This window comes from Corvus hawaiiensis, chromosome Z (assembly GCF_020740725.1).
Source record: "Corvus hawaiiensis isolate bCorHaw1 chromosome Z, bCorHaw1.pri.cur, whole genome shotgun sequence".
NCBI classification, from domain to species: domain Eukaryota; kingdom Metazoa; phylum Chordata; class Aves; order Passeriformes; family Corvidae; genus Corvus; species Corvus hawaiiensis.
The window spans coordinates 75,364,925-75,379,088 of NC_063255.1; the positions used below are offsets into that span (position 1 = coordinate 75,364,925).

The window sequence follows — 14,164 nt, forward strand, 5'->3', positions numbered from 1 at the left end:
AATATAAATTGATAAATCTGGGGAACAACCATGTTTTCATCTCTTGACCCATTTGCCCTGTTCTTTCTCTGAATGCAGCGGGTACACCTGCTACAAACAGAGCTGAAGGTCTTCATCATCATAACCACTCTTCAGGGAATGCCTGGTTTTTTTTGGTAAGATCACTATGACATTCAGCCTTGAAGTCCCCATACGCAAAGACTTGTGCAAACTGTTCAGATGCTTATCTTACATAAGCTGTTTTCAACTCTTCCCCCTCCATCTCAATTTCTGGAGCTGCACACAGCAATTCTAAGCCTACACATTTACTTGCTTGCATGGACCATTGATGCATCATTGTATTGGGTTGACCCTGAGTTGATGGACAGTCTTTAAGACCAATGACGCTTCTCACAATTTACATATTTAAACCGCACGGAAAGGCGGGACTTCCCCTTTTGGTCGGAGCTCGCCTGCTGGAAGGTGGGGGGGCTCGGAGCCTCCCGGCCCCGCTGGGCCGGGCCGGGGCCACTGCCCCTTTCCCCCTTTCCCATCGCCGCGGCACGGACCCTGGGTCGCTGGGGGGAACTGTCCCAGAGCCGCAGGCAGCTAAAACCAGCCATGGACTGCTCACAGCTAAACCCATCCAGCGCGGCTTCTGGGGACAGGCGGGTCCCTCTCCTCTCCATGCGGAGCCGGCGGAGTCAACGGGAGCCGGCAGAGCCTCCTGTCTGCAGCCAGCACACTCCGTGCTGAACTGAAGAGGACACCACGCAGCCAGCAGCACAGAGGGAGCGAGGCTTTCCCCACCGTAAAGCCCGAACAAGAACACCCTTCAACATGGCGGCTTCAGAGTCAGAGAGAAAGAGAAGTGAGTCCCGTGGGACGGAGCTGAGCATGGCGACGGGAGAAAAGAGGGCGGTGCCGCGATTCTGGCGCGCAGCTTAAAAGAAACCTTCTTGCATGCCGTGGTAAGAAACTGTAATACCACAAACTGTTTGTCTCTTTAATCCATTTGAAGAACATGGGGGGGGTGGAGAATCAACGTGTGCCTATGAAGTTTGTGAAGAGTGCCTATGCCAGGCTATATAGAAGTAGTAAGAGGCTGTTAGAGACTTGTGGCGAAGAAAAGCCTTTGTGTGCAGGCCAAAATAACTTATCCTTAAAAAGATGAATAACCCCATGTGATGGCCCATGTTCTGTAGTGTGAAGGAACTGTGAGATTTTTCATGGGAGAGATGTTCTACACACAGCAGATTGTTTCCGGGCGGATCTGCTGTTAGTGGCAGTTTGGGAACCACGTGCAACTGAAGGAAAACCCTTTTTTCCTTAAGCATAAGAGAGAGACTTTTCACGAACTGGAACACTGACTAACATCCCATGTTCTGTTATCCCTTGTGTGAGCTGGGTAAAAGGAGAGAAGTGCTGGGGGGGGGGGGTGGGATTTGCTTTAATTTTTTTTTGTTATTTTCTCTTTACTTTTAATTCTATTAGTAATAAAACTCTTTCATTGTACTGCAACTGTTTAAGGTTTGTGCCTGCTTTGCTTTTCTCCTAATTCTTATCTCACTGAAGGAAAATAAGTAAGTAATGAATATTTTGAACCAAAACCACTACATTTAATTGGTGTTTCCGCCCGGTTTCGAACTCAACCCGCTACAATCATCCACACTTTCACAGCACCACATGCAGTAGCTCAAGTAGCACTGTTAGCTGTCGTGTGTAAGAATGCTCTCAGTTCTCCAGAAAGACTCCAAAATGCCACCATGAGGAGGTAAAGCAAGCTCCTGTAGAAGCATTCCTGTACTGACACATCTGAAGTCATGTTTTGAGACAAACTGCCTGCACACACAGTCGTTCTTCTTGCTTTCTTACAGACACTCTCAGTATACATAAAACAAAGACAACCAATCTGTTATGAGCTTGTTACTACAAGCCAACACCACCTTCTAAACTTTTTTTTCCCTGAATATTCTAAAAACCTTTTTCATAAAACTCTGCAAGGATACAGAACACAACATATTGCTTCCGTCTATGGAACTAAACCAAAATAGGAAGCCAGCTCTTTTTCCCCAGCAGATGAAGAAAGGATGCTTTTGGTATTTTGTATCATATATGCCATCCCAGCACCTTCCAAATGCTTTGGAATTAGTCTCCAACCAGGCAGTTGCTTTCCCACAGCAAAACTAAGAGCAGCTCACTGCCACACCTAAGTCCGGAGGACAGTCAAACCATTACTTGTTTTAATAATTTGCTGAAAGCATCATTCTCATGCCATTACTTTACAACAGTCTGTCCTACCCTTGGATTTACACTTATTTTTAAAGCTTATTTTCTTGAAAATTCAAACTATAATTTGTTAATTCCCCTCCAGTTATTAAGGATGGAAGTCACTCACCTTGCTACTGAACAGTCTCCCTCACCACAGATAAGCCACCAAGGAGTTTTTTCCTAAACTTTAATTAATAATACTGTCTAATACTTCACACAACTTCAATTAAAGTCCTGCATGCACTAGGGCAAATTAATCCCCTGAATCATGTTAAAAGTTATGTTTCTAAATGTCTACTTTTTAACACTGGTTATATATACTTACGCACTTGTACCAATCACTCAAAGATAATGACTCGACACTACTCCTTTTGTACCCTGTTACCACGTTTGTCATAGATTCGTAACAAATACTGCAATGCGACTTATGTCTATAATCCATTTTGTGGGAGAAAATTAAAGTTTGTTTCATGTCCACTGCATCAATCAAGGTACTGGCTTCAAATGTCTACTTTGTCCTCTTCATTTTCTATTGCTTTATTCCAGAAAACTGTCTTTTTCCCACAAGGAACAAAACCAAGATGTGTTCTCTCAAACATAAATGTTTGAACAGCTAAAAGTCTAGGTCAGGGCACGCTGAACACACAAGTGGATTTACTACACAATAATTGGATCCATGAAAAGGAGTTAAGATATTTACTGTAGGAGGATCCAACGATTCATTTGCCTTTGCTGACCACCTGCGTGCAGCATTTCCCCTTATTAATTACTGTGATGTGACTGATGTACTGCAAGTGACCTGGGGCACTGCCTTCTTCCAAAAACCTCCCAAAATGTTCTCCCTGCCATAAGTCTGCAACAAGCAGGACTATGCTTTCATCCCTTTGGCAGATGGCATTCATCTTCAGACATAGGCAAACTTCCATTTTTACACCATGGGGCCAAGGGAAATGAAAAAAATATTTTCTAGGAATCTGTTCCAGTGTTTCACCATCCTCACTGTAAAAAATCCCTTCCTTATATCTACTCTAGACATACCCTTTCTTAGTTTAAAACTATTATCCCTTGTCCCATTGTAACAGGCCTGCTAAAAAGTCTGTCCCCATCTTTCTTCTAAGTCCCTGTTTGGCACTGGAAGGTTCTCCAAGGTCTCTCCAGAGCCTTCTCTTCTCCAGCCTGAACACAGCTCAGTCTTGTATCCAAGCTCTCTCAGCTTGACTCCATAGAAGAGGTGTTCCACCCCTCTGAACATCTTCGTCACCTCCTCTGGACCAGCTCACACAGGTCCACATCTTTGATGTGCTGAGGACCACCAAGAGCATGAAGCCCCAAGTTCAACAGGACTGCACCTAGGAAAAGTAACTCGGCAGCCACAGGCAGTTTCAGCCTTGTTGGATACACAGGAGACTGTACTTCAGCTGTACAATCCCTTTCCACAATCCTAAAATCATCTCTGAATACTAATACTGACATAATCTTTATTATTGTGGTGGCCTAGGTCAGCACAGACTAAGGAATACACTAATTACTATGCAGTAATTGGATCCACGTGAAGGTATTTATTGCCTCAGTGAAGTAGTTATCAATGCAAATAACACCATGAAGTTACAGAACCATGGTGGTCTGAACATAAGAACAAACTACAGGTTTGCTTCTAAAGAACAGAGACAATCTTTGACTATAGCTTACCATTAACTTCTTAATTCTTGAAAAGACTGGAAATCCTGAAGAGAAAAGGCTGTTACAGTTTTCAATGCTGGTCTTTATTCTCTGCCATGTACATCAATGAGTTTAAGAACAGATTATATCCTAAACTGGAACACAAATTACTTCAATTCTCTGGCTGACAGCTTACAAAAACCTGAAACAAATTTAAGCTTAACATAACTGAGCCAATTTACAGTATTTTGCTATCTATGTCCAGAGACACTCTGCCATTTGCAAAAGGAAAGATCATTTACATAGGTCTCTCATTTAAATGGACATTCACTCTACTGTGAACTTTCGCCATCCGAAGATACCTGATACGTTAGGTTGACTGACAGCAGCACACCATGAGCTCCGAATTACAAATTAAAAATTCTATAATGTCATTCCACTTGCTCCTTTAAAACTGAAAATACACAAAATAGTCGAGTAATTTCCAGATTACATTTGAGAACATTTCAGAGCATTGCTTAACTGCTTTATAAAGAATAGTGATTTAGATAAGGGAATGTGTCATATCTCAAATGAATACAATGAACTGATTGCATCACACCTATTCAAAAGAACAAACAAAAGGACTTAAACAACTCTTAACTACTACAGCTTGAATCTGCAAGAAAATGCAGTCAGCTGCAGACTTCATCATTCTCCTGTTAGAGACAGGAGTTCAAGAAATACTCAGGCTAAAACAAAAAGTGCTTGCCTGTTCTGGCTTTCATCACTGCCTAGCCTAGGAGGCCAGAAACACATCATTTGCAGAGGATACAATACAATTCTCAGAATAAAAAAAGGAATAGATAAGATCAGATACATCAATTCTAGCAGTAACATTCCAGTGGCACAGAACTTCCTGTTGTAGTTCTAACTAGAGTGACTGAAGACTTAGTGAGAAATAACTGTGCCATTAATTCTGCTAAGAGAAGAAAATGCATGAGGGTGCAACAATCTGTATGTCAGACAGTAGTCTGATCCACCTTTATTTAGATTTAAACCATAGATGTTCCATTTTCAAGGAGGAATTAAAAAAAAAAAGGCAAAAAAAGAGAGAGAGAGAGGGAGAAGCCCTCTCAATGCTTTTCAGAAAGACAGCTGCATCTTCCACCTGCTGGTGCAGTGAACTGCTGAAAAAAGCAACATCCCAAACTTTGCCTCTAGCAAATTAGGTTGCTGAGAACCCAGACTTCAGCACCACCACTGGTTCATGGTCATTAAGTGAAAATTAATTTTGGGGAAGCACACCCAGCACATTGATCTGTCAAACTGAGAAATCATCCATAGATTATGATGCATTTTTCTCATAAATACAGATCCATAAACCTAACCTTCAGGCTTCCTAGCTTTATTCAACCTGATTAGAGTTCAAAATGTATTTCAGTCCTCACCAAATCCCATTTTTTCTCTGCCCTTATAAAATTTCACAGCACAATAAAGGGAGCCTGTACTTTATGGCAATAAGTTTAAGAATGAGCATCAATTCATCTACAAACACTTTACCCTGAAGATTCAGAAACAGTACACGTACAGGTCAGGATGATTTTCTTCTGTCCCCTATGAATTTAGACATGAAACTCTCCCTACTATTCAGAAACTGAACAGAACACAGTGTCCTTGAGAATATATGCCATGCAATCTGTTTAATAAAGAGCTAGAGCTGATCAACTGCTAACTGAAAAACCGAGGTCTTCCAAAGAAATACCAGTCATCAACTGCATCCCAGACAGGCATCCTAAAAATGGGATTTCATTAAATCACCGGTGCTGAGTTTCCCAGTTGTTCCTTGCAGTCACTTTCTGCCAGCTAAGCAACCAGGGCATGCTGGGTTCCATCCAGGCAAGCAGCTCCCATTGATCAAACACCCTCCCCCTTCCCTCTCTCACAGCAATTTTTATTTCTCCTACCTCATATAAATGTTAACACAGAAGAGGCAAAAATCCTCAGTTTATTCAGAGACTCATTTCATAAATCCTAATGTAAAAGCGAACAGGGTACTTTCATTGGTTTTAATGTATAATTACACAGGCGAGACAAATTTCTGAACTTCTTGAGATGTTGAGAGAAACTGAATACAAAACTGGAAAGAATCTCTTGTGACATCAAGCCACAAACCCACCTTCCACACCACAATATTCATCAGGAATTTGATGCACCTAAGGACAAGTAAGGTTGTTTGCTACTTATACCAGGAGGCTGCTACAAAGTTTATTCTGATGTTGGAAGTCTCTTTCTAATTTCCAGCCCAAGTTAATTCACAGACTATTAATACCGATTTGTTCTCATGCTGATGTTCTAATTCAAGCATGAGTAGCCTTCCCACATCCCATGATGCTAGCCAGTGTAAAACATTTACACAACTTTACCAAAACTTGTGAGTTAATAAGTAGATCTCTTCAGTTTCCTTTCATGTCAAGAGTCACAGTTCTCCACAGGCTCCAGGCACCTCTTTCCTAAGGTAGAAATTCATTCCCCGTGGGAACAGGCGGCCAGCACACTCGAAGCAGAATAGCATCACTACTCTCCCTTTCAGGATCTGTGATCTTCAGGGCTTCACCTTTTCATGAATCCAACTCCAAATAATCTATGCTGCTCATCTGAGAGCCATGTACCAGAGTCTGACCCTCAATTAGGCAGCCTAATACTAATGTTAAACTTTGTGTTTGTCAATGCCATCATGCTTCTATTGATTTGTACTCAAATACTTATCAAATGAATAAAAGGACTATGAAGAGATGGATCCCAAGACCAACTCTGAAAGACCTTCACTACCAACCTGCCTACTGCTGAACTGCTTCTCTTTGAGAAGAAATGCTGCACAGAAGTATTTTTCTTTTAATCTACCTTATAATTCTCTACCACTCCATGTTTTTTTCTGTAGTAGGCTAACAGGTTTCTCCCAGACTTTGGGAAAAGCCACAGTTAGACAAGGACAAAAGCTTTTACTCCAAAGGGCTTTACTCTTTTCCTCCTCCCTGAGAGAGGGCATCATAGTCCAGAAACTTGTTTAGAATATAGGCTTAATATTCCTGAGTTTTCTCCTCCCACTGCCCTTGCAAAAATATTCACCACACGTTACACTGCTATACAGACACTGCTCAAAGTCAGGTGAGGACAATGCAGCTGTGTCAGACAATAAACCTGCTAATGAAGCAACAAACTGACCAGTGCAACAGGTTTTACTACCCTTAATCAAATTCCATGATCAGCAACTGATTAATGACAAATATTGTGCCTGCTACTGAAAACACACAGAGGATAAGAAACTAGTTAACTCCTAAGTCAATGCTTTACAGTACTTTTGCTCTAAGAATGCATTTGATTCCAGCTACTTCTTTCTACACACTATGAAAGCAGCTTTTTCTGGCACAAAACTCCATTTACAGTGTTCTCTTATATTGTCTTTCTAAACAGGGCACTCGCATTTAGTCAGGAGGCAATCATGGTGGTTACACGAACAGATCGCTGCCCTACTTCAGGCCTCAAAGGCACAACAGATACAGTAACTGGGAAGAATCACAGGAGAAGAAGAGCCTCGTGAATCCAGTCAGGTTTATAAGCTTAGTAAGTGCATGGAAAAAAACCCAGTTGTACTCAAATAAACAAGGCATCTAGAATTACTCCAACATTTAAAAACAAACAGCATAAAGCATTCATAAACTCCTGTATTTACTTGTATATACTGTGCTGAAGTTTGCATATAAAGAAAGAAGCATTCTCTGAAGAAAAATAGTCTGGAATTGGCAAGGTAAAAACCCAAATTTAGCCCTGACATTTACTTTCTATGCAATTACCTCTGCCTTTCTAATTTCCTCTACAAAATTGAGCTCATCTAAACGCAGGGGAAATTTATAAGTCTAGCAGTTGTTGTTATGCACTGCCCAGAGATCAACAGAAATAATTTCTGATCTCAAAGCTGGCCTCCAGGCCTCCACATGCTTCTGCCCTGCATTTCAAAAATGATCTAAGCCCTGCCTGAAAGAGGAGACACCAGGGCCAGTTTTCTGATGCAAAAAAGGTGACTAGAAGAGCTACATTCATGCAGCTTTGTACTAACACAGGAACACAAATTTCAACCTAGAGTTTTCTGTTTTCTGCAGCTTGAAGAAAAGCAGAAAGATGGACAGTCCTGCCTTTGAAGCCACAAAGGCTTGTTTTAGGGAGAAAGCTTACATTCTTAGTGGTGACCCTTGCATGGTCTTGTTGATTAGCACAAAAAACCCTCCAGTAGCTTTAGGCAGGCAATTTTTACAACAGGCAAATTCCCCACAAACCGATTTACAAGTATAAAAGTGACACAGTCACCTGAGTATGAAGAAAACTGACAAGTCATTTCAATTAATTCTAAGAAGACACTTAAAAACCCCTTTTCCAATACTGCAGGCTGACCAGCCAGTTGGAGGGGTGCCTCTGACACAAAAACATAGGGAAAGACAAAGAGAGGGAGAACCAGAGTCAGTGTGTAGACAACACTCTGTGTGCTCACAGCCAAGGCAAGCCAGCCCTTCCCTCTCCTTTTCCCGTTCCTTTGGTGCTCCCTGCAGGGCAGCACACAGAGGACAGCCATCCTTACAGGCACTGGGTAAGACATGCTGCACATCACCGTGTCCTGTGAAATAAAGAGTGATTTGTTTCATTGAGTCCACTCCACCCAAGGGAACCGTGACCAAAGAGGCAAACCTCGGTGGGAGAAGACATTGCCAACCATACCTTTTAGTGCTGTAAGTTTGCACCACCCAATCTCACACCTACAGATATCCTTTCCTGTGCTTCAGGAATTCAAATAAAGTACTTTTTGACAGGTTTGTCGGTAAACACAGCCATTTACGCACAAGGGCAGCAATGGGGCTCTAGACAGTAGCAGGATCATCTGCTCATATTAACTCTTTTTAATTAAAATGTACTCTCCACTTTCACCAAGTTTCAAAGGGAACACCTTCCGGCCTGTTGTTATCCATATCAAGGACAGATACCCTTGCTTTCCAATCATATCTGCAAAATAGACCTTAAACATATGTACAGAGCTATCCTTAAGTGTGCACAGGCTCTATATTTAACTTCTCAGTGTACTGGTCACCTTGTGAATGGTGGCCCAAGAAAGTTTAGATTTTGAGAAATACAGCGCACAATACTGCCAAATTAGTAAAAGTATAAAGCTAACTTTGCTGACAGCTAAACTGGATAAAACATTCTCAATAAAATAGCTGAAAAACTATGGGCAGAGCCATGGCATTTGAAAAACGGGTAACATGTAAAAACACATTCCAATATGAATAAAATAATTTAGTTGTATTAAGTAATTTATGCTATCTTACCCTTTCCTTTATTAAATTAAAAAAAAAAAAAAAAAAAAAAGAAAGTGTCACCCTGCCCAAAGGTCTTTGGAAATTATATTAAAACACTCACTAGAACTTCAGGAAAATATTCCTGAACATGTGAAAGCCTAGCCTTCTTCAGCCAAGAATCAAAACTGCCTTGCTTGAAAATCCTAACTCTAGCCAGGAAACAGAAAAGGACTATCCACCAAAGAAAAGCAGTAGCAAAAAACCCCCAGAGAGTTAACTACCCAAACATGAACTGTAACAGACCATAACTCGAAAATGCTACAGTCTGAGAAGAAAGTATGAAAATAATGAAAAAAAACCCGCATATACTCTTATTCTAGTGATCTCTGAAGTTAAAATTTTGCAGAGTCATGTATCAAACCACAAGCAGCAAGTACAAGCCCTTCCAATTCACACCTCCTCTGCCCATGCAAGCACACACTCAGTAATATAATCCTATGGAGAGGCAAGAACAACAAAACAATCCCCTAGAAAAGCTGAAAGATACCTACTGTACAACCCAAGGAGCAATTAGAGAAAAATACCAAGACTTCAAACAGAAAAACACCTTTAACCTAGAAGGGTACTTTTGGATTTTGAATTGAGCACTCTTCCTCTAACCACAAAAATGATAAACTCCCAGGGAAATACAAAAACAATCCTCTTACCCACAACTTCTGTAGGATTAACCTGCACTGAAACACATGTAGGAAGGAGGCTGTCAAGAGTACATTCACAGGTTACAAGCCCTGGAGTCAGCTTTCACCATTTCACCCAGCAGTAGTCTCTGATTCTTGCAGAACTGTTGCAAAGTTAATTCTTCTGACACAGTAACATTAGCATCCAAAAATCCCCATAAACACATTTAACAATAAACCATACACATACTAAGGACACACCAGAACACAGCAGAAGCTCAAACTTCCACAACTAAGTGTTCTGCTGACATGGTGTTAAACAAGCTGGCTTTTCCTGGGTGTTCAAGTGCTGTGGTGGAACAGTGAAATCCGAAAGCCCGTATTATGTGACACAGGCTGTGGCCGAAAGACTGCTGACATCCTGAATATTCCTTGCACTTCTCTGCATTTTGACAACCAGGTTTTTAGGTTAACAGCACAGGAGCAGCTGAAAACAAAACAGGACAGACTTACTTTTGCCTGGTGTTTCACTTCAAAAGTTAAGAATGTTTGCTGAAGATTTTTAAAACCCTGCTTCACGTCTACATAGTGATAACTACAACAGAAATGCCACATTCAGAAGCCTACAGAGTCAGCACTGTCACCTCAGACAAGAGATGTGGCTACACAGGTCTGCATCAGTGTCAGGCAGTGCTTATGATTTGCTCCTAACACAATGTTTAACATATTTACTTTCTCACAGCCAGGCAACAAAAAGAAGCAGCAGCTTGTGCAGATGGATACATGCTTCCATTTCCCCTGGTTAAGGGTGAATGCTCAAACCCTGAGTGGCCCCAGTCAGAACACCAGAATCATCACAACGGGTAAATCCACCCCTGTGTGGAGCTTCATGGGTGCAACACAAAACTTAACAAAAAATAGCCAGGCCTGCAAAAATTTCTCCACTTGATAACAGGCCTTCTCCAGTAACAGGGCGTGAGGCTAAATCTTTTCATCTTCTTTAGTCAGTCAGGAATATCTGACAGTCTTTACCTAGTGCTTTGGCAAGCAAGGATAGCTTTAAGTGTACTTTTTACTCACTAAAAATACTCAGCTGGCCAATGTTTTAAAACATAACTAAACCAAAACTAGAGTCACACTATTGAAGGCAAGTTTAAAATTCAACTGTGTGATTCAACAGGAAAAAAAAAATAAGACCAGTTGGCTAATTAGTTATTAGGAAGCGTGTTGCTTCAAATTCTTACTGGAGGTTGGTTTAAATATTCCTTACTATGGATGACAGCTCTCAGTTACAAGCATTAAGTCTTGTCAGAATGCTACCTTGCACAGTAACATCAAAGTCTCTCCAGATTAATTTGGTAATGAGAGTAAGGGGAGGAACTGCTAGAAACAGAAAATCAGTTTTACAGAACCAGAACCCAACTTAAGAGCAACAGGTTTCCCGTGTCTATCACTACTACATGATTTTTGGCCTTGTCACAGCACAGGGCAGAAATCCAAGCAAACAAGCTTACCTCTATCTGAGAAACACACACATGGTCCAAAGACTAAAAGTAATGTTTCCCAAACTCCACGAAACACGTTTCAAGGTGTTAGGAAATTAATCTAAGAAACCAGCACACTTAGACAAAATCTCTATATTTCAAAAAATCTGACTGAGAACTTCCAAGCACATACTTGTGACACTTCCTCAACACAGTACATTTCAAAGCATTTGCTGATTTTAAGACTCAGTTTGCAACTGAAGGCTCAAAGTGTTCTTCTCTTTACTAAGTTATAGGATTTTTAACACTTCCAACAGCAATTTCTTTGTAATTTTCTAATGTGACAAGGAAATTTAAACATTTTTTCCCCTCTACAGCTAATAATAAGATCAAGTCTTTACCCTGCTCTTTTTAAAACAAAGTTCTCCTCAAAGTCTACCCAAATTTTCCCTACCTTACCACCCATTTCTGGCCAAACTCTGAAGTATTATGCTCATGAGGAGCATCTTTATTTTGAGCTACTGTAGCAGCCACATTTATAAACAGAGGGTGCAGTCTCATTTCCCACAATCCAACTTGTAGTCATTGCATTCTGCTGTCTCATAAACTGGTGAGGGCTTTGACTGGCAACATTCCTTCAGTCCTCTCCTTGAATTTACTTCCCAGGACCTTACTGAATGCAGAAAACAAGAGAAAAAGAAAAGAGAGTTTTCTCAGTAACAGCAAAGACTTCTGCTTTAAATATTTGAAGGTTTCTGACCCATGCTTCTCCTAGGCATTTGCCACGTCCCTCAGTCATAATGGTAACCCAAATGAGGTCTTGATCCAACTTTTAACTGTCATCCTTTATTTTTCCTAAGATAGAAGAGAGCAAACCCACAGACTTTATAAAACCAGATACAATGTTCCATAGTTTCTAGAGCTTCACTGCCCACCAGTCACAGGAAAGCTTGCTGCAGACAATACTTCAGCTGCCAGCCTCCCCAGATCTTTCAAACCAAGGCCACAAGTGTGTCTGGACTTTGCTATCAGAGTGACCATCCCTGCTCAGACAAGTGACAAGGCAACTTCCAACCCTGCCAACTCACTTAAGGCCCTTCCTCTCATCTCAGAACACTGCATTTCCCCGAGGATTTTCCAGCAGACGCCGTGTGCCAGAGGAGAACATTCACCTGGAAACAAAACATGTCTCCTCCTCACTCGCAGCATCATCAGACACACACAAAGGCACCAGTGAGGGGGAATAAGGCTGCGGTGAACCCCACCGCATACCCCAACACCGGCTCCACCAGGGTCAGCAGAGTCTCTCCCGCACTCCCTCCCATCCTAAGCACAGACTGATTAATCACTGCAGCTCGCCCCGTGAGGCCAAACAATAAACCCTGCCCGCGCTCTCCCACCTCCACAGCACACACCTGCCCGGGCACACGGCGATGCACCTGGGAGCAAACACCAGCCCCTCTCCAGCCCACGCTCCTGCCCCAGCAGAAAAGCCCCACAACTCTCCCAGCACTTCCCTTCTGGCGGGAATCCATGGGAGGATGGGAAGGACCACCACGTTTTCCTTCTGCTGCACCCCCAGCCCCACCCGGGAGAGAGATGCTCTGGCAATATCCCCTCTCCCAGTGCTCCCATTATAAATCAGCAGCGATCTGTGCCCCACTGACTGCTAACCCTCGGCCCGAAAGGGAAAACTTTCGCTTCCTATAGCGCTCCTCTCCTCCCCAGGACTACGTGAGCTATTTATTCCCCCTCCCATCTCCCGGGCTATTTCCCCTTTCCACCTCCTGGGCTATTTCCCCGGGCTATTCCCCTTTCCACCTCAGAGCTATTCCCCCTCTCCATCTCCCGAGCTATTCCCCCTCCCACCTCCGGGGCGTTCTCCTCAAAAACAAGGGGGGAAAAGTCCTTCCGCCGGAGGTTTGGCCACGGAAACCCCTTTCCTTTGGCGATGGGAAGGCACTCTTACCGAGAAGCATCCTAAGGAAAAGGGGTCCCTCATCACCCCCGGCTAAGCTCACCCCCTCCCCCCGGCCCCGAATCCCCCAAAATCATCCCGGGCGGGCACCGCATCACCCCCGCGGCCCCAACCCCTCATTGAAGCTCCGACCACCTTCACCGGAGGGGTCCGTGCCTCCCTTTCCCCGGGGGCGAGGGGACAAATCCCCGCATCCCCCTCCACGGCCGCGTCCCGGGGGTGGGGTGGGGTGCGGGGGGGGAAGGGATCCCGGGAATGGGCGCACCGTCTCCTCGGGGTCGATGTCGATGCGGAAGGTTTGCTGCTGCAGGGTCTTCAGCGTGATCTGCATGGCGGCGGGTGCGTGCCGCGCTCCGGCCACCCTCGTCCCTTCCCCGGGAAGAGGTGGTGGGGAAGAGGCCGGGAAAGGGAGGAGGAGGAGGGAGGCGGTGTCGGGCTCGGCGGGTGGGGGGGACGCGCGTGCGCCCTCTGAGGCGGCCGGCACGGCGCAGGCGCGGGCGCGCCTGAGGGCGGGGAGAGCGGGAGGAGGGGTGGGGGCAGGGACTGAGAAATATAAACACGCAGGGGGAGCGGGAGGGAGCGGGTCGATATGGGGGGGAAAGAGCTGTGAGGTCATCGAGTCCGGCCTGTGACCGGCCAGCACTGTGTCAGCGAGGCCGTGGCACTGGGTGCCACGTCCAGTCGTTTCTTGAATGTCTTCAGGGGCAGTGACTCCACCGCCTCCCTGGGCATCCCGTTCCAATGTCCGGTCACCCCTTCTGTGGAGAAATTCTTCCTGATATCCAACTAAAT

The 14,164-nt window shown here is 43.7% G+C and overlaps 1 protein-coding gene across 2 annotated transcripts in view; it reads right to left on the bottom strand.

The window, feature by feature from the left end:
* The window catches only part of RAD23B (RAD23 homolog B, nucleotide excision repair protein), a 37,565-nt gene extending 23,741 nt beyond the window's left edge, over positions 1-13,824 (bottom strand). Inside the window, exon 1 of one of the 2 annotated variants that reach the window (XM_048291232.1) lies at positions 13,638-13,824. In XM_048291232.1, the coding sequence (XP_048147189.1) occupies positions 13,638-13,703 (66 nt within the window). In that variant the 5' untranslated portion in view covers positions 13,704-13,824. Of the gene's footprint in view, positions 1-11,848; positions 11,876-13,637 lie in introns of those variants that run through there. The other variant, XM_048291233.1, reaches the window with a different exon arrangement.
* Between the last annotated feature and the right edge of the window lie 340 nt (positions 13,825-14,164).